The following is a 20,097-nucleotide window of genomic DNA, read 5'->3' on the forward strand; positions in this document are numbered from 1 at the left end:
CATGTGGCCGGGAAGACGAGCTGATGGGAACATGCCCCGATATTGGCAGTGCAAAGCTGGGGTTCCGTGAGGTGTGAGTTACGTTGTGGGTGTTTGAAAACAAAGCTGTTTACAGTGTACACCTAGCAGACTCAGAAATTGGTTAGGGATGTGGGAGTTTGAGGACAGGAGGATGGCTTGGGGCTTGCTACCCATTTTTACAGCTTTGTGTTGGACGCTTCTGCGGACGCAGTCATCCCTTTCCCTCCTCCTCGTGCACAGCTCACCCTGTAATCAACACCTGGTCCCTGCTTGTGCTCATGCAACAACACAACACACAACCTCCTTTGCATCATCAGTGAGTCAGGTCTGTGCAAACGTGGGTCACTGTGTGCAGCCCCCCCTTAGCACGTGTCAGCAGGAGCCTGAACCCTGAGACCTCGGTAACTGGAGACCCTCTTCTGTCCCCACCTGTCCCCTCCAAAGCAGACTGACACCTGCCTGGCTGGGAGCATGCTGCAGCTGAGGGACGGCACAAGTGGATCAGCTGTTACTGATCAACCAGAGCTCTGCGACAGGTCTTCTCCAGTGGCAGTTACAGTCCCCACTCTGCCAGCTAAAGATGCCAGACTCCTCTTGTCCAAATTCCTGACCCTATTGTCCTCGCTAACCCAGAAGATGTCCTCTCCCCTCCTTGCTGATATCCATAGCTCTCGAGGGCAGAAGGACAGAGTTCAGGAAAAGGAGAGATTGTTGGATGACCCTCCGTCCCTCTTCGTGCCTGGCTGCATTTTCCTCCAGACAGCCCCTGGTATCTCTCCAGAGCTAAACACAGCCTGTGGACTAAATTATCCCAGAGCAAGTGCTGCTGGGCCATTGCTTGCCCTGGACTTGCTGCCCTCTGAAGTGGGAAGGTAGGCTAATGCCAGATCCCTTCTGAGCCAGCAGCATCCAGCTCACCCTTCAGTGCTTTTGTGAACACCAGTAAATTGTTTAGGACTTCAGCAGACTTCCCATATCTAAACAAAGGGCTAACTAGGGAACCAAGAGTTTATGCAGCTCTGATTTTTGGCTGTGAGATAGAAACATTAGACTCTATGATATAATGAGTCAGGTTCTCATTTCTGTTAATAACCCACAGCACTGTTCTGGCAGTGTAATTTAGTAATAAATCAAATGTGAATTCATTCCCATTTGGAAGCTCTTCCACACTGCCAGAATACTGCTAAGAGGTGGGGCTGTAGCATAAATATGAATCTGGCCTACAGAGTCTTTTTCTACATGTTACCCCTGCAAGCGAGCCATCATCCTTGGGATTTGCTAACAGGGTATGTTTGCTCCATCCCTCCATCTGGCAGAGCATGAAATGTGCTTTGCGAGCCAGAAATATCAGAAAATCATAGAAAAATAAGGATGGAAGTCCTTAGTCAATTCCCAATGCTGGAAGAGCTAATTGAATCATACCTGGAGTATTTTTGAGAGGCATTTGTCTGACCTATTCTTAAAGATCTCCAACGATGTTGGGGCCACGTACTCTCCAAGAAATCTAGTCCAGAGCTCAGCTATCCTTACCTCTAACGTCTACCATTAAGAGTTCTTGCTGATATTTAAGACCGTGATGTCTAGTCCTCATTGTTAGGACATGAAAAATCAATCATTCCCACCCCCTTTGCAGCAACCTTGCTGTTTTTGGGGAATGCCATTTTTTCACCTTTTGATATTCTTTTTAGCTCCTGAAATCTGGACAGAAGTGACTGGGAACACCAGGAATGCATCTACAATTGTAAGGATCTGAATGCACTTTTGACATTCCCAGTTGTGCTGGGAAATTCCTGCCCTCCTGCACTTCTTCCTCACTAACACATGCAAAACACTGATGGAAGTGGAGGGGAGAGTTCTGTGAGAATCAGAATAATGGCCTAGAGCCTGGATTGTCCCATTCCAATTCAAATCAATGGAAAAATGACCACTGACTTTGGTAGAAACTGGACTACAAACAAAATACAGATCAGGAACCCCTACAGATGTAACGAAGAGATGTGGCCTTCTTCACCCTCAGCTGACTCTTGATGCCAGTGTACAACATTCTGGCTTGACACCAACTTCACGCCTTTCCCACCACCATGGACTCACCTGCTGGGACCCAAACCTGGTTGTACTTCTACAGCGAAGATCAAAGAGGCTGCAATCAGCTCTGCTCTATTGGCAGCTCTAGTTGTTAGTATTGCCCTTGGCTGGGCAAAATACAGAGACTCACCAGTCCATTGCAGTTGCTGATGGCGACTTTTGAGTTCAGGTACTGATCCTGCAAGTGGCCCGCGTAGTGGCAGTCTTCATGGAAATCATGTTGCCAGTCCACACCATCTCGCTTCCAGTATTCGACAGTGAAGTGCTCAGCCAGCAGGTTGGAGTGCAGTGTCAGGTTGAGGAGGAACTGGGTGCGGTGGGCAGAGACTTTGTAGAAAACCTGCTGCTCAGATGGCTCGTAGGGCAAGGAGCCCAGACTGCGCCGAGGACGTTGCTTCAACTGGCTTCTCACATCAAAGGTGAGGAAGTCCCCGTTTTGGTCCACTTGGATGGGGAACGCAATTTCATAGTGATCGAGGCTGGAGAGGAACTCCTCTGGGGAGGGAAAGCAAACACAGGAGGAATGACATTCTGCAAAGAGAGTCAGAGTAAAACACCCAGCGACTTCAGCATGGAGCCAGCTATGCCTGAGCACAACTGAGCTGTACCCAATGCAAGGCAGAGGGACAGGGCCCTGACACAGAGAGTCGGCTCTGTCCAGGCTGCAGGATCCTTGGGGTATTCCCAAAGGCCTTCAGCCTACAGAGCCTTGGGGTATCAATAGGTCTTGAGCCTATGGAGCATAATCTTCTTTCTCTGCATGTGATGGAGAGAAACACACTGGTCCAAGGGGCCATTCAGGACACCCAAACTCTGGCTCTGAACCTGGACTATCCCCCATGTCTCCATCTCCACCGGGCACAGAGACTCCAGGTTGTGCAGAGTCACAGTCTGTATTTTGGGGGGTTATTTTAACCTGAATCCTTTCAGTACCAAAGGTAGCAATAAGGTCTCTTCAAAACAAGCTAGAGTGAGCCCTGGGCTGACAATGTCCCAGAAGAAGACAGTCTTACTAAAGAACTGTGGGGTTCCTCAGAACATCTACAGCTGCCACGTGGACCTGCTAACTCTGATAACTCACATAGTAACAGCACCATACCAGCCTCCCCAGTCACAGCTCCATTAGTGCATTAGGTACCGGGCATCCTCCTAAGAGGCACAAAGACAATGTCCTTGCAATGCCAATCTTGCAATCAAAACAGGAAAGAGGGTAACCAGAATTCCCCTGCTGTGCTGAAAAGGCAGCAAGAAAAGAAGTCAGACATCCTGATTCCCCAGCCAGGTCTCTATCTATGACACCATCCTGCCTCCCCAACTCACCAGCTTGGTGCTCTTTATCGTATCAGCCTGGCTTAGCACCTTCTCTTGGGGCACTTGAGTTTTTGAGCCTGTCTCGTACCACTTAAGAAATGTGCTCTGACAAGGTCACTGTCCAAAACGTCTGCCTGCACTCACACAGTAACGCAACACTTTTGGCTGTCAAAGAAATTGGCACTCTGCAACCTCGACAGAAATTTCTCATTTTCCAAGCAAAATGTCACATGGACTGCCAGATTGGATCTGACCGGAGGTCTAGCTGTCTCTGACAGCCCTCAGTACCAGAGGCTTCAGCAGAAGATGTGAAAAATCATGCACTGGCCAGGATAGCTCCCCGCATCACAGCGTGTTCTTCTAAACCCCTCATGGCTGGAGGTTTGCTCATGGAGTGGGAGAGGATCTGCCCTCTTTTCACTCTGGAAGATTCTAACTGTGCTTTCTGCATCCTATTTGTAGTTGTTTCCTAAGCAAACAGGAGAGGCCAGGCTGCTCCAGGGTGGTTGCATTTTGCCTGGCTCCACAGCACCCATCTTCAAAGTCTTCCCAGCCATCATAAATTTGGACTCCAAATTACACTCTTACCACATGGCAGCACTGGAAAGTTTCCTTTTCCTCTAGTGTGTTTTCCAGTGTGGGAGCCTGACAGAGTGGTTTCCTTGGCCACCAGTAATGGGACAGTCCTTCCCACCAGCTGGGTTTAGGGGTTAGCTCCCATCCTTCCAAACCATAAGCACTTCTGGCACCTCTCCCTTGCCTCAACAAGCCAGAAATAATTATTAGTTTTTTAACTTCCTGTGCTCCAGCTTCTCCTGCATCACACCGCCTCGCGTGTGATACAGCCGGGCAAACAAGAGTGACTATTTGCACTTAAGCAATGACCTCAGGCTTGGAAAAATTTGCTATCGGAAGTGGCTTGTTTTTCTTTTCCCCTCTCTGCAGTCCACGTGGGCTTGCAAAATAGCGAGTCGGAAGGAGGTTTGTGCACACAGTGGCAAGAAAGGGCCTGGGACCCTGAGCTGCAGTCTCTGATCCTGTCCTGCAAGGTACATTCAGGAGGAAAAAAGTGTCCAGAGCCTGAGGGTGAGGTTGTGTGTGAGAACCTGCATTTGTTGTGGTGCCAGTCACCAGGCATCCTCTCAGGGATGTCACTCTGAAGACTAAGGCACAGGAAGGAAGATCTAAGAGCGGTGCCCTGCATCACATGAATGTTTTAGGAAGTGATGCTTCAGAGTGGGGATGCCACAAACGGGAAAAATAATGAAGAGAGATTTTCAACACAAGGGATAAGCCAGTGTCCTCGTCTAGTGTTACAGCTGGTCGCTTCCTCTCCTCTAAAAATGTAAAAGATTAGATTAGGGTCTAAGAGATTAGGATCTCTTTTACTCCCTAACCCTGTGTACTCCACCCAAAATCACAGATGTTCCCTAATTTTCTTATTTGCTCATCCCTGCCTTGGTCATGCTCCCCATATTACAGACCATGATAGGAGCTCCCAACAGCAAGAGGGGCACTGTTTGGCCCTTCCTCCCTCCCTCCCTCCCTTCCTCCCTTCCCTCCTACCTTCCTTCCTTCCTTCCTTCCTTCCTTCCTTCCTTCCTTCCTTCCTTCCTTCCTTCCTTCCTTCCTTCCTTCCTTCCTTCCTTCCTTCCTTCCTTCCTTCCTTCATTCTTCCCTCCCTCCTCCCTCCCTCCCTTCCAGAAAAGCCATCATGTGCCCTCTGACATCTCAGCCACTTCACGCTGTATTAATAGATCTTGGCCTGAAACGTGCAGTACTGCACCCACTGTATCAGAAGGGTTTGCACTGGTGATAAGCAGCCTGGTGTATCCAGAGAGCTGTCAAACTGCTTTGGAAGAGATGCTATAAAAAGCCTTTCTCCAGGAAAACCTGCCCATGGCTTTGCAGGACACCACGCACCCCTGAAGGACCACAAACCTTGCAGGAGAGGGCAAGGGAGAAACCGGGGAAGCAGGAGGGTTGGGGTGTGGGGAGAGGTACCTCGTTGCCCCATTTTTGGTGGAAAAAGAGCACACATCTGCAGGGGCAACAGGTGAAGGGAAAGGGCACAGGGGAGGCAGAGCAGTAAGCTGAACAAAAAGAAGAGAAGGAAGGTAAAAGTGGAGGAAGGAGGATTTTGTTCCCTCCTTGTATGCTCACCATTGCCCCTCTCATTATAAAGCTGCTTAAAGGATGAAAAGGAAGCAGATATTTGCTCTGGTCTTGTCACCAGAGCAAAGAGGAGCCCCAGCTGTAGCCCAGACATGATTCCTAAAGGATGGCTGTGGAAAACACTATGGGATCCATGACTTCAGGCTGCCCTGGCATTGTGGCAGTCTCACTGTGTCCCCCAAGGGTCCATGGTTTATATGTGAGCTGGGAACAGTGAGCCTGACCTAACATTCTATAAAACAGGGAATGTCTAATCTATCACTAGTTGAACTAAGGTGCTAGCAAAAAATTACCTTTTGATTAAAAACCATTCAGCAATGGTGAGCATGTACTGAATCCTTGGTCAACTGTTTCAGCTGCTCTTTCCTGCACTGTTAAAAACTGCAGCCTGAGCGTACGTGTTACATCTGAATCTCGTTACATCTCTGCTGGCTTCAAGAGGCCTTCAACGCTGGGCTGCTATTTCCCACAAAGATAATGACAGTTTATGACTGTGATACCTCAATCTTCTTCCTGCATAAAACAAATACACTGATCTGGAGTCAGGCACACGGGGCATGGGAATCCTGCTCCACTGTTAACTGGAGCAAGTCACTTGGTTAAAATCAGTGGCTTGTTGAAAACACTGGCCTTTATTCTCCGTACCTCCGACTGCTATGAGGAGATAACAGCATTTCACCCTCTTGAAAGGGTGTTGTGAGGATTATGTACTTACTATCTCAGCAGTGCGGTGAAGAGAAAGTGTTGAGTAATATCAATAGCCTGACGCCAACCGTTCCGGATGCTGCAAGCCTAAAAAAGAGCTCTGACAGCAAGAGGGGCACACGGGGCAGCCTGACCCTTGGGACTGGACAGGGACTGGGAACCACAGCACCATGTTCCCAGCAACATCACAGGCTGAGACTCATCCCCCAGACCTGCTCAGGGGAAGCCAGCATCTAGGGGGGCACAAAGGCATTAACTGTCATTTCGGTGAGCCCTTGGGTTTAGACCGAGGTGTATTAGCAAACGGTGCGGGGACTCGTGAGCGAGGGAGCGTTTCAGCTGCTGTGAGTCAGGACGGAGGTGATCTGGCAGCAAAGTCCTTGTCAGAGCGTCGCTGCGCTGCGGACGCGGTGCTGCAGATGGAGGGAGGTGTGAACTGACGGACATGGGAGGCCTAGAACAGTCACCCCAGGCATTGCCAGAAGCTTTGGCGAAAAGGACCAGAAACCGTGTTTGTTTCAGATTCAAGAAAATCTGCCTGTATAACCTTGCACGTTGCACAGCGCCTGCACAGCACGCAGCTCTGGGCCTGACCGCCTCTCGGCTCACCCAGCACACGCTGCCCCACGTTTAGCAACCAGTCAGCGCTCAGACCCAGGACAGTGCGTGGTTTTCGGTTGCCATTGTTCCTTTTTCCAGTTCTGCTTCACAAGAACAAGTCTGGTCATTGTAACTACAGCCCGACGGCACTGCACTGCTCAACAGCCCGGGTACGTGGCTGACTTTGGTCCTGCTGCAATTAATCTGGGCACACGTGGTATTTCAGGATTAGGGCTGTGTCAGTACGCTGCTGAGGTTTTAACACCCTGCACAGATAAATGTCTAACTTCAGAGCTCTTTCTTCATACCTCTGGTGCCTGATGGGAACGATCATGTTGCCTCTTAAGAAACAGTCACAAAACCAAATTAGTATTAAGCAATTTAACTACTCTGTTCCCCACCCGTGCTGTATTTGTACTCTAGGCTGGGTACAAGGCAGCCCATCTCACTTTCCAGTCCCTTCACTCCTAACCTGGAATAAAATCATGTACAAAGGCACAAATCTATGTACAAGAGACCCACGTTCTGCTCTCCTTGCAATCACCTGCACGTGTGGCTCTGTATTTAAACACAAGACCATTAGAAACACACACACATATGACAGGTACAAAGCGCTCACATCTGAGCACGTTTGAGTATTTACTAATGGTAGCACTTACAGAGATGTGTGTACAAACTGAAACTGCTCCTCTAGCAGCACATGTCTGTCCAGACTCAGCTGTGCAGAGTATTTGCATGCTCCAGCAGAGACCTCCATCCCTGCACACGCAGAGGACTGCTCGCAAGCGCGCTGCCTGGCTGCACACACACAGCCCTCCTCGTAACAAAGCCTCTATTCATCCAAGGATGCGCCGCTCCACCCGAGTGGAAGGGGAGCTTCCTCTAGTGCTACCACATCGCCTTCGCTTTCTAAGCCTGTACGTGGCTCTCATCTTGCACAGACCCTACTGCTCTGAATTCTGCAAAATGTCAAGGAGCGTTAACATCCGAGAGCACAACACATCCTTTCCACAGAGGTCAACGGAAAACACCTGCAAATTCAGCAGGAGGAGCTCTGCTGCAGTACAGCGCAGAGCAGAGTTCGAGGTGTTTCCACCTACTCCTCAGCACAACATTACCCTAATACCTCCCCCGGGGCCAGCATTAGGGTTTCTGCCAGCAGAAACGGGTGGATCCAGCTCCCCTCCCCACGGCAATCCCTACCTTGTGACTGGAACGTGTAACCAGGAAAGTTGCACAGAGCCGCCGTGAAGATGACAGTCCATGTGAGAAGCCTCCAAGCTATTGCCATGGTTAGCGATGCTTGTCTCAGTGCAGGGAGTATTGTGCCAGCTGGAAGGGCGCTGTCCCAACATGTCTCTCCCTCGGCCACCGCTTATGTAGAGACAGGAGTCCTCGGTCCCTCCGCAGGCATCCTCGGCCGCTCCGTGCTCTCCCCAAAGCAGCGAGGCCGACGGTTTCTTTGCAGTTTGCTGTGCCCAGGCCAGCGCAGGGGGGTCAGCATGGGCTAGTTCGAAGCACAGGCTCTGGGTGGCATCGCCCCTGCAAAGGAGAGGATGGGGATGGATGAACGCAAGAGATGGGCAGAGGGGAAACGAAGGATGGAGGAGAAGGACACGAGGGAGAAATCAGTGTGCAGGGTGAACGAGGAAAGCCTGAGCTTAGAGAAGAGCGAGATGGAAAGAAAGAAAAAGGGGAGAAAAGGACGGGAAGCAAACGCAAATGCAATTAACCACATCAGTTCACAGCACTGGAAAGCCAAGTTATCCTGCTAAGGGGACACTGCACACCCGTGTGCTCTCCCAGGGGTGAACTCTGCTCCCAGCAAACCCCCCCACCGCTCTGCCAGCGGCACCGAAGGCCTGGTATATACCTTATACCTGAGGAAAGGAGCTCAGAATAAATGGGAACCCTTTGTCCTGTGGCAACACCCACGAGGAAGCGCAGACCGAAGAGCGACCTGGTCTCAGTTACCTGATCTCTTAAAGGGGAGCACAAAATAAAAGCATTAGCAGGGTGGTAGTGAGCAGCAACCTAGAAATCCCCTCTACTCCAGTTTCCCCAGCATTAAAATACGCTTTAATGACTGTCACTGCACTGGGAGAAGCGCACTTGCTCTCAGAGTATATTGGCTAAACCTAAAAAAGTGTTTGAAAACAAAGGACCCATTCAGTGAACTCACCCTTACCCTCAGCTCTATCCACAAATGGATCGTGAGATTCCAATTGTATTTGTTATTTAAAATGATTTGCTAATTGCTTCAGTGAAAGATTTCTGGCTTGCAGATAATTTCCACCCAGTCTGAGGCAATTATACAAAACTCACATAGAGCTGGAGAGTTGCATAAAGCCTGTGGTTTTTGTTTCTATCCAGCGATTAGATGACGTATGCAATGAATATGGCACATACCTAACTACTGCCCAGAGAATCCCAAATATCTGAACAGTGATGCTCTGCTCAAGAGCAGCCCCACAGCAAAACACAGCAGTTCCTGCAAGGCAGCAGATAAATACATAGTTAAGTCTGACTTCAGAGCGGTGATGCAGCTATGAGGAGCAGGGCAGAAAAAGGCAGGACGGATGCTCCTGACCTGCTGAGAAGATGAGGCTGGCAGGATGGTGCTCTTTGCGGAGGTGTCAATAGCCATGGCACCTGTGTGGTCCTCATCCCAGTAAGGAAACACTTGGAATAACATCATTAACCCTTGCCTCGCTCTGCTTTTGTGTGTTTTAAACAGCAAAGACTAACTATGTGCTAGAGTGCGGGGCAGGAGAGCCCGGTTCCTCGTCGGGTCTGCCGTGCTCCCTTCACCTTGTGTCCTCAGGGGTGTCTGCAATTTATTTCTACTTCTGTTTTCCCATCTTTACTATGCAGTTAATTTTATTTGTGCTGTGGGGGCTTGGAATAACACCCATCACAGGCCAGAGACTACATAGGTGAGGTACAAGAAGAAATCAGAGAGATGATTCCTGCCCCAATAATTAATCTAAATAAGTTAATGATTTCTCCCAACTAGACAGTAATGCTGAGACTATTAATCATGTGTCTTTAAATCAAAATCTGGAGTTCCATATTTTAAATGTTAAGATTTTTAACTGTTTATTTACAGTTACGAGACAGAAAACAAGTGCTAATGGAAAAGAAATAACTGTTTATTTACAGTTAAAAATGGCCAGAGACCATCAGTGAGGCTTTGGGCTGGTCTTCCCAGTGCCACTTGCCAGGTTGGTTTCTGCAAAGCCCAGACACGACACCCACGATGGCAGCCACCACGAAGCCTGCGCATGCGATCAGCAACCATGAGAATAAACTGTCTGACAGGGGAAGAACTGTCTAAAACTCATCTCGGGCTGCTCCGCTCATCCACGACAGGTAAAGGAAAGTGGGCGGCAGAGGCAAGAGGGTTGGGCAGGAATTCTGCCCTCTCCACCATGACACGAGGATGCTGAGATCAGCACCGTGGGTCCATGAGGCCACATCCACCTGGTGACAGCATCCTCTGTAGTGTCACTCCCCAGCTGGGGTGCAGAGAGGGCAGGGCTGGGGCCACAGCAACACACGGCCAAGTGCCATGGATGCTGCAAGCTGCTCTGTGCCTGCTCCCCGCAGCGCTGCGGGAAGTGAACTGGAAAAGGGAGAAGGTGAAACGAAAGCTGGGCGTGCTGCGGCCCTCTCCTAAGTCAGCATTTTCAGCATCTATTAAAGCTTGAGGTTCCAGCTTTTAAATCCTGTCACGGCTCCAAGGTCTGCGGACAGAAAGCCGCTCAGCTGAAGTATATTTTCTCCTGGGCTTCACACTACTAATTTCTCTTGTTTTCCAGCTGTTGAACCCGCTTCCTCAAGACTGTTGTTATTTCCCGTCCTTCCTCCGCCTCTCCACGACCCTGAGCTGTGGCAGCCGTGACCGGTGCCCTCATCTCCCCTCTGCCCTTCCCCTTCAGTCCCGGCTCCTCGGCATCGCCCGGAACAGGGGCCGGGAGGGAGCTGCAGGCGCCAAGACCCTGCAGCCCCGACCCTGGGGGAAGGAGGCATGTTTGGAGCAGCGCAAGTCAGGAATTACAGCTGCAAAATTCCCGTAAGCCGGGCTGGGGGAAGGGCCCGGCTTCGATTCCTCCCTGCACACAGCAAGGAAAACATGGCCCCTTCCCAGCGGCGCTTCACTTCCGAGACCCCGATGAGCCCGTCTCCTGCAAGAGAAGGACCTGTAACAAGGAGGAGAGAGCTGGAGGAGCGCAGGCTCCGCGGCTGCCTCAATACGTATAAAGTTTTCCATAACCTCACTTTTCAGATTTTGCTTTCTGAGTGGCAGTGGCCGGCAGGCGCGGACAAGCCTGAGGAGCCCGGGCCTGCATGGGGGGCAACGGGATGCCGGGATGGAGGGGCCGCGGGGAGGCCTGGGGCACAAGGTGACCTCTCCGGTCTCGTGCCTCCCTCGCTTGGGCCGGTTCCGATTTGCTCCTTCCCGAGGAATTCGTTGTCCTTGGCAGGCGCCCTGCGAGCGGCTGACGCTCCCCGCTCCCCGCGCCAAGGTGGCTTTCGCCGCGTGAACCCGTGGGCCGGGCTGGGCCGCCCGCGCGAGGAGGCGGCGGGGACGAGGGGAGCGGGGGCCGATGCCACCGCAGCCGGTGGCGGCTTCGAAGTCGCCTCTTCCCACACCAAAAACACGCGAGAAGGGGTGGGGGGGAGCTGGGGAGGGGGTTTAAAATTTAAGCTGGAATAAAACAAAAAGAGAAGAGAAAAAAGAAAAACAGATGACAACTGTTACTAATTTCAACATCGGGGCTGCAGACAGAATTCCCTGAAAGCCCGGCTTTTTGGCCGGGGAGGCAGCTTTATGGGAAGGTAATAGGAAGCAGATGGGCTCTGCTCGGGGCCAAGAGGAAGGTTCAAGGTGCCTCCTAGTGCAGAGAAGAGGAATTTAACTGCTTTTAAAGATGCAGGGCCCGGCGGCTTCCAGGTTTCTCATCCAACTTTTGCAAATTATGAGCTCAGGTGTCCTTTTCCCTTTTTTGAGAGAGAAATAAATACAAACACCAGATTTCTGCTTCCAGCTTTCCCCGGTGGGAGGAAATACTTGCAGTGCACCCCCCAGCCCCCAGCCCTTCCACCGACATCTTCCCAACATGCAGCGCCGAGAGCTGCGCCCCGCGGCCACACCGCTTCACCCCAACAGCATTTCTGGGCTGTGCTATTAGCAACGGTGTTAACGAATGAATGAAAGTCACTGGCCCTCACATTATTTCTTCTTTCTCCTGTAAAACAGGGTACCAGCACTTCCTAGCCGTGTGATTGAGATGCTATGTCCCACCACAGCTCGGCCAGCTTCAGGCCCGGCTTCCTCCTGACCCTGTCAAGGGGCTGAGCAGCACTTCAGACCCCACAGTGGTGCCCAGCCCCAGCAAACACAGCACCATAGAGATTTCTGCTCCTCCATCCACCCCAACTTGAAATTGTCCTACCAATTCAAAAGTTATCATCCTTGGGAAGAGCTGCAAACACACAGTTTGCTCCACAGGTTTCTATTTTCTTTGGAAACCAAGCTAAATAAGGTGGGGACTGCAGGATGCTGGGATGTGTGGCTCAAGGGCCATGCCAGTGCCACGGAGAGGCACTTGGCAGCAGCATCACCAGATTTCGGAGGCTTGCCCACCACCCGCACGGACCCCTTGCTCTGCACAGCGGGGTCTTACCTACCGCCTGCAATCACAGCTGCCCACCGTGGCCACACAGCAAACCTCGCTGTAGCTCATGGAGGCTGATCCTAAAGTCACCATGTTTTCTGAGAAAACAGCCCCTTTCTCACCTGCTGTCGCTGCTTCATGGAGGCCCACAAGTTTTTGGCTCTAAACCCTTGGCTGAAGTTTACTTCCCAAATACTGCCGCAAGGCAGAATAACTCCTCTGCGTGGTCTCCAGGGACTGTCCTGGTTTCAGCCCATGCTGCTCCACTCAGGGGACACTCAGAAAACCACCATGTGCTTGTCGCTGCCTGACCCGCAGCGCTGAGTGCTGTCAGGGTCAAAGCAAGGTGACACCCAGCCCACCACCCCATCTCCACCTCCCTGCGGGAACGAGCGCACGGGGGGGCTCACAAAAAGCACGAGGGTTGAGGAAATAATTTAATTAGGGACTGGAATGTTTTAAAAGCAAAAGCCCTGGTGAGTTCTGCCAGGCAGTGGCTGCAGACAGCCCTGCCTGGGTCTCCAGAGACAACTCAACGGCACCTTTGTGTCGCCAGCCTCGCAGAGAGCTGCACGTGCCAGCGGCCACCTCCAGAGCACCAAGGTCTCCAGCACACGTACAAAGGCAGCTAGCAGAAAACCACCCCCAGTGACCCAGGTCAGCCTTTTTGGCATAAGAAAACACAGAGTCAGATGGCTCCGGCCAGACATAAAAAGCCCACACACCAAACCCAGAGTTTTCAAGGAAAATGAGTTGTTTTCTCGCACTTTCAACCAAGCCCATCAAATATCAACTTCCATGTAGCTGATCCGCACGCCTGATTTAGGAGGCTTCTTGGTCCAGATCGGAGGAGCAGGATTGTCAGCCAGTCACTACTGTAGCGAGAAATCAGAGCTCAGCCCTTACAGCCAGGCACAGATGGGGCCTGTTTGCAGTTCGTGGCCGAAGGGGACATCTCCTTCCTCTCCCACCGCTTCACACAGCCGCTCCCTGTACCGCCAGCTCTCCCATCTCCACCAGTGCCTCTGGCCTCTCCTTGCCATCTGCAGCGTAAGGAGGGGAAGGGAAGGGCAGCGGGGGATGAGGAAAGCCACTGACAACTGCCTCCTTCCCTTGAAAGGGCTCCCAAATCACTTCTCACCACCTCGACTCTGCGCACCCCGAGGCATGGCAATAGGCAGGTCCCTCCCTCCAGGTGCTGGGTTGCCAATGCAGCTGTGTGCTTGCCACTGGCCGGGGGGCTGCTGGCCCGCTGCGTTCCCCTGGGGCAGCCGGTGTTTCATGCGTGTGCAGCCACCACCCCAGCTCCCGGCAGGTTCCTGCAGGTTTCTGAGGACAGAGTAAACAGCGTGGCTCCCCCCAGCCATGCTGCACCTCCTGTGGCAGGGCCTGAGAGGCCAGGCGGGTGGCGAGCACGTGGGTGGATGCAAAGCTTCCTGAGACCTCCCTGGCTTTCAGCAAGAGACCGTCCTGATATTCCCGACAAAATATCTGGCTGGACTGCTAAGTTGAAAACATGCTGAGTTGCAGATGGCAGAAGTCTTTTTGCAGTCATCCTGCCAGCATGACCGGACTTCCACTGGGAAGTAATTTCTCAGCTCCAGAGTAGTATCACGGGTTAAAACCAGAAAAAACCAGCATTAACTAATCAGCAGCTCACTGCTAGGAGCATTGGCTGCAGAATGTGAAAAATGGGTTAAAGTCACAGGTCTGCAGAACTGAAAACAAGAGCTTGAACCTTAGTCTGCTTTACCGCTCCAAGCCTGGCCTCTCTGGGGGCACGGCAAGCAAAGAATTAGAAACACGTAGTTATCACTGTTCACCAGAAAACAGCAGCCTCCAGCCACGGGATGGTTCCTGCCTACACTGCTCTACAGCAACCCTTTAGGATCCCCTCGCCATCTCTCCAGCTGCTCCTGTTATCAAGCCCACGCTGAGTAAGGACAAGGGCTTTTGCCTTTCCCTTTCTTGCCGGCACCCACACTCACTGCAGCCCACCTCGCTTGGAAAGGCTGTTTCATCTCACCCCGAGAGCGGTTCTTTGCAGACACTCATCCCAGCGACTGCAGGGTCAAATTTAGAGTTTGCTCGGAGGAGAGATGCTGCTTTCTCACTGTTAGAATAAGATCCAACCCCGTCCAAGGGTGCTCACCAGCAACATGGCAGATCCAGACTGATGCTGCCAGTCCAAACCTGAGAGACGAGGGGCCTGAGCCCAGGTGTCTGTCCCCCTGCCAGCACCCTGGTACCAGCCCGGGTGAGCAGGGGAACACCCTCACTGTCTTCAGACCACCGGCTCCCTCTCAGAGGCTTGCTGCGGCACTCCACGCCGGGCCCTGCTGTGCTGTAGCCGGGCACACCCTCCATCCCTTTGTACAAGCAAGCTTCGCAGGGGTTTGGGCTCACTCCAGTACTGTGTGGGAGTATTTTTTTTTTTTAAACATGAGAATTGTTTTACAGTCAAGTCTATTCAGTGCAATCTTAGTGAGGAAAGGACTGAATTACCCCCTTGCTCCTCTCCAAAATCCAGCGGGATCTTTAATTTCACCAGCAAAGGGGCAAAAGAAACCCAGGACAAAGCAAGGGCATACGAGTGGAGAGCTGGGAGCACCGACCTCTCTCTGACACCGACTGCTTTGCTTTCTGGAAATACTATCTCTCTGTTACATAAGGATCTGGCCCTATCTGGAAAGCTGGGGTCATTGCTTTTCTCCAAGTGTGGTAAAATGCTCGGAGGTCCTCAACAGGAAAGCATGAGAGAAGTGCCAGCTCGTATCATCATCAGGGAGGGGTGTTCAGCACGGGGCAGTGCGAGCCCCAGGGCTGAGCCCAAATCTAGCTGCTAGACCAGTCCACTTCAGCCAGAGCTAAGGTGGCTACCGAGCAACCCAATGCTCCCAGCCTTGGACTTCTTTTGCTTTAAGGAGATGACTCCACCAAGCAGGTCCACTTTCAGACGGGACTTATGCAATAGTTTGGAGTCGCTCCATGTGACCCAGACTTGCTGGCCCCCTGCCACCACTCTCCTTGCTGGCTTCAGCCATGCACAAAACAGCAGAATTAAAAAGATGACCGAGTAGTCATTAAAAGAAAGTGCATCTCACCTACCATACATTGTCCCTGCCAACTGCACACATACACCATGCATGTAAGTACACACATGTCATCCACACGTATGCAGACCCCGACTGCAGCTGTTTGTGTGTGACTGCAGATAGATACACAGTGGATACACAGTACCTGTACGAGGATACACAGTACCTGTACGAGGATACACACCACCTGTACAAGGATACACAGTACCTGTACGAGGATACACAGTACCTGTACGAGGATACACACCACCTGTACGAGGATACACAGTACCTGTATGAGGATACACACTACCTGTATGAGGATACACACTACCTGTATGAGGATACACAGTACCTGTACGAGGACACACACTACCTGTATGAGGATACACACTACCTGTACAAGGATATACACCACCTGTACGAGGACACACACCACCTGTACGAGGATACACACTACCTGCACGAGGATACACACCACCTGTACGAGGATACACACTACCTGCTGGCACATCTGTATTCAGTACCCACACACCCCTCCGCATGCCATCACGCACTGCCGATACCTCTGGACATGCCATGCAAGAATGTTGGGTTTATATGTGACATCTCTACGTCTGCGTGACTGCTTCTGCCTTTATAAAACTACCCCTTCTCTCTGCAGGGTTCAGCGCAGCCAGAAGAGAATCCAGATCTCCTGGGCATCCGCACAGGCAGCTCCTTCCCTGTGCTCCTGCTGCTCCCCTGCACCAACATGGAACAACACTGCTCTGCTGTGCTGGGGATGCCAGGAAACTGCCCCAGGCTCTCGGGAAGGCCGGGAGCACTCACACCTCTGAGCAGGCCGGGAAGCAGACGTAGACGCTGCCACTGCAACAGCCCAGCGCAGCCATCTGCATCCCGGCAGAGCTGGCTCCCCCAGCAGCCCTTCAGCAGCCTTTGTGTTTACACAACACAGCAACACAAGGCACGGAGCCCTGGAGTTGCATAAAGACAAACACCCTCCTGTGCCAACACTGAGCTCCACTCACCTGCATAACCACCACCAGCTCTCTCCAAGAGGGATTCGGTCTGAGAAAGGGACGTGCTGTTTGTCCCAGTTCAGGCAATAGCATGTTTTATACAGTTATACCTTACAAAGACCCGTCACAGCTCACACACCAAGCGTGGCACCCTAAATTTGTCTCCTTTGTCAAGCTGGGCTTAGGGCAGGGCCATACCCCACATGTCTGTAGTGCCGTACTTGCGCTGGGACCCTCTGACAAGGACGCCTCTGGTCATCAGACTGGCAGTGCTATGCCGGAGGGCAGAGCCCCACCACAGCCCCCCACTGCCTGCCACACCACGTGCATCCACGGTACAGCACGGTCTCATATGCTGAAGCTGAAGAGACAAGAGAGTCCCACTGAGCTTCCTGAGAAGAGCATCTGAGGTGACTCCTGTTACCCAGAAGGGCTGTGAGAAGCACTAAGGGCCAGGCAGTGAGCACAGAGATCAGCAGCTCCTTCCACCACCGCCACAGCACAGCAGTGTCTAACGCTGCACCCCGCAACAGCACAGCCCTGGACAGGGGAAGGGATCCCCAGCATTGCCTGTCTCCAGCACCCATTGCTAGAATGAATCAAAGAATAACTGAGGTTGGAAGGGACTTGAGGGGATCTCTGGTCCCACACCACTCTCAGAACAGGGTTAACTTTGACATTAGATGAGGTCTGGATCACAAAACTCGGGCTGTCTCACATAAAGAGGTGGCTGGGAGGAGACGCAGTGAGCTGTGGAGCGGGACCCTAAGGCAGCAGAGTCAGCTTGGCCCACGCTGTCCTTCCAGGAAATCAGAAACCTGTCCTTTCAGAGAAGTGGCTGCATCATGGTGACACAGAGAGAGGGAGAAGAGCCCTGGCTGGCTAGAGAGGTGGCTCACCCTGATCTGCTCTACCTGCCTCGCTGCCTGCTTGGCTCTGTGCTTCCAGCGCCTCGGGACCGAGACTCCCCCTCTGCAGAGGCGCAGGCAGCACCCAGCTCCCCCGGGCACCGAGAGCACAGTAAGACAAACCCACAGCCTGGCTTCTGCCACCGTGCCTGTAGCCTCCCCACCTTTCAGAGGCTCCCTGCAAGCAGGTGAGTGCTACCAGCTTCGTTTCACAGCAGGGCAAACCAAGGCAAGAGGAGAAGTGATTTGGCACAGCCAAGCAGGCAGTCTGTGCAAGAGCACGGGGGCCCCCCCATGCAATCACCCGGGGGCCCCCTTCATGCAAGGCAGCGTGACCATGACCGTGAGCACCCACAGACCCCAGGACACGTTACCACAGAGGAGCGTGCCAGGGGAGCTCTGCAGCAGGATGAAAACTTGCAGACCACATTGGGCTGTGGACTCCCTCCAGCCCTTACAGATCTGGAAGATCTGCAGATCGTTTCCAGGCTCCGGCTCCCTTAAGCGAGCTCTGTGAGATCTGCTGTGCAGAAAGTTTATGGGCCCTTTTTCCCTCCCTGCAGGTTCTCTGTTCAGGGAAACATATGGCCCAGATGGTTTGGATTTGATGGGGTATGGCAGGGTGCAACAGAAAATATGCCGACTCACAAGCATGTGTGGCTTCCTAACGAGGAAGCGGCAGCCCAAAGGCCACTGACTACATTTCTCTGTGCCCGGCTGTGGAGGAGCTGCCTTTGTTCATGGCCAGGGAATGAAGAGCCGCTAACTCAGATAGGACCAAACTCATCTTTTGCACTGTGGTTTTGATCGAAGCCACTTTGGGGTGAAGCCTTCGTCCTGTTGAAGTCAGTGGAACAACTCCCACAGCAGGAGGCCAGGATTTCACCCGTGAGTTCAGCTCAACTGGAGCCAACATTTACGAATGTTTGAGTTCAGAAGGATTTGCAGAACTGCACGGAAACAGATTCATCTTAACTCATTTTCCCTTTAAAAATTAAGCTATGATGGAAGAGTAGGAAACACAGTAGCAATAACAGTGGGTTGGGATGATCAACAGAAGTGTAAAGAGGCTGAATAGTCAGACATGGCATACCCCAAGCATTCTCTGCCCAGCCTGGGAGAACACAGAAGGTAAGAGAGTAGCAGCAATGGAGCAGCCGGATGGAGACCCTGCACTTAACACGTGCCACTGACATCGCTCTGCTGAAGCCAGACGGAGCTAAAATATTTTGGCAGTTTCTCAGTGGAGAATCTCCCAATTCTTGAATTGGTTGCAGACTTAATTGAAGGCACTCACAGTAACCAAGATGGGAAAATTTGCTTTGATGGTGTCCCTTTAAAACCTCCTTCAGTGTTGAAAAATGAGTCTGTATCCAGGCTGGTGGTTTTCCATGTTTCTCACTCCCCTATCGCTGCATGAGATCTGACCTGGTTACAGATTCCCAGGAAATATTTGTAACTACTCGCCCTGCAAACATTTCCTATGGTGCTAGGGTCAAGTGAAGATCTTTTTGACTTGCATATCTTCAGCACATCTGAGCTGACATCATCCAAATCACTAGTGAATTGTTTCTGAAAACTTGACAAATTCGGTCCAAATTCTGTTTGTTTTAAGTTCATTTGTGTTAGCTTGAGATCTAGGCAGGACAGGACGTGACAAACACATCCTGCGGTGTTTCTGGCTTAGAATGAACTAATTGCTGGAAACTTGGCAAGAAAAGTGGTTTTTGGAGTTGGGGGTTTCAGATAAGCTTTAGATAAATGCTTGAACAGAATCATCCCCTGGGTGGGCCTGATGCAACCTGTGCTGAAAAGCCCTCCATGGAGCTGCTCCTCTGGGCAGCTGAGCCCACGCTGTCTCTGGACCAGGGCTTCATGTGGTGATAAGAACACTTACTCCTCCCTGCAACAGTCTCTGGGTGGCCTTGAGCCATCAGTGATAACAGAGCCTCTCGTGTTACAGGTTTGGATGTTGGTACTTAAAAGGCCTCTCGCATGACTCGCAGACACTGTTTATGTTGAGCAGGCAATACCTTCCCTTAGGGCTACACTTCACCCCATCGGTTGCTCGCTCAGTTGCAGCTTATCAGGGTCTTCCTCTGCCAAACGAAACAGTTCAGCCCCCAAGTCTTATCTGGGAAAAGGATGATTTACAGGAGATGACAGGACCTTTCCCATTCCACCCAACACCAGCTGCTCAGGGAATGCAGCTGAAGACTCACCAACGAGCGCTGGAGGTTTTAGGGATCTAAGGAGGAGAAGGCAAGGAGAGGGTGCTGCCGTGGGGCGAAGCAGGAACAATGGGAAGCCAAGGATGGAGAAACCGGAGCACTCGGCACGTTCCATATATGGAGAAACTTCATGACACTGGAACAACCTCCCAAGAACTGATGGAGGCATTTCAGACTAGTCCGGGCAAGGCTATGGAGAGCAGAGCAGAGGGAACACCCCTGCGCCAGCTGGGGAATTACCTGGGCACCCGACAAAGCACTTCCCCTTCTACCATCCACAGCAC

At 51.9% G+C, this 20,097-nt stretch overlaps 1 protein-coding gene across 3 annotated transcripts in view; it reads right to left on the reverse strand.

The window, feature by feature from the left end:
• The window catches only part of ADAMTS10 (ADAM metallopeptidase with thrombospondin type 1 motif 10), a 60,525-nt gene that overhangs the window by 38,531 nt on the left and 1,897 nt on the right, over nt 1-20,097 (reverse strand). For 2 of the 3 annotated variants that reach the window (XM_074808695.1, XM_074808693.1), the window contains exons 2-3: nt 8,101-8,439; nt 2,237-2,601 (exon numbers count right to left, since the gene is read on the reverse strand). In XM_074808695.1, coding sequence (XP_074664796.1) covers nt 2,237-2,601; nt 8,101-8,188 — 453 coding nt within the window. In that variant the 5' untranslated portion in view covers nt 8,189-8,439. Of the gene's footprint in view, nt 1-2,236; nt 2,602-8,100; nt 8,553-20,097 lie in introns of all 3 variants that reach the window. The other variant, XM_074808694.1, reaches the window with a different exon arrangement.

This window comes from Strix aluco, chromosome 29 (assembly GCF_031877795.1).
Source record: "Strix aluco isolate bStrAlu1 chromosome 29, bStrAlu1.hap1, whole genome shotgun sequence".
NCBI classification, from domain to species: domain Eukaryota; kingdom Metazoa; phylum Chordata; class Aves; order Strigiformes; family Strigidae; genus Strix; species Strix aluco.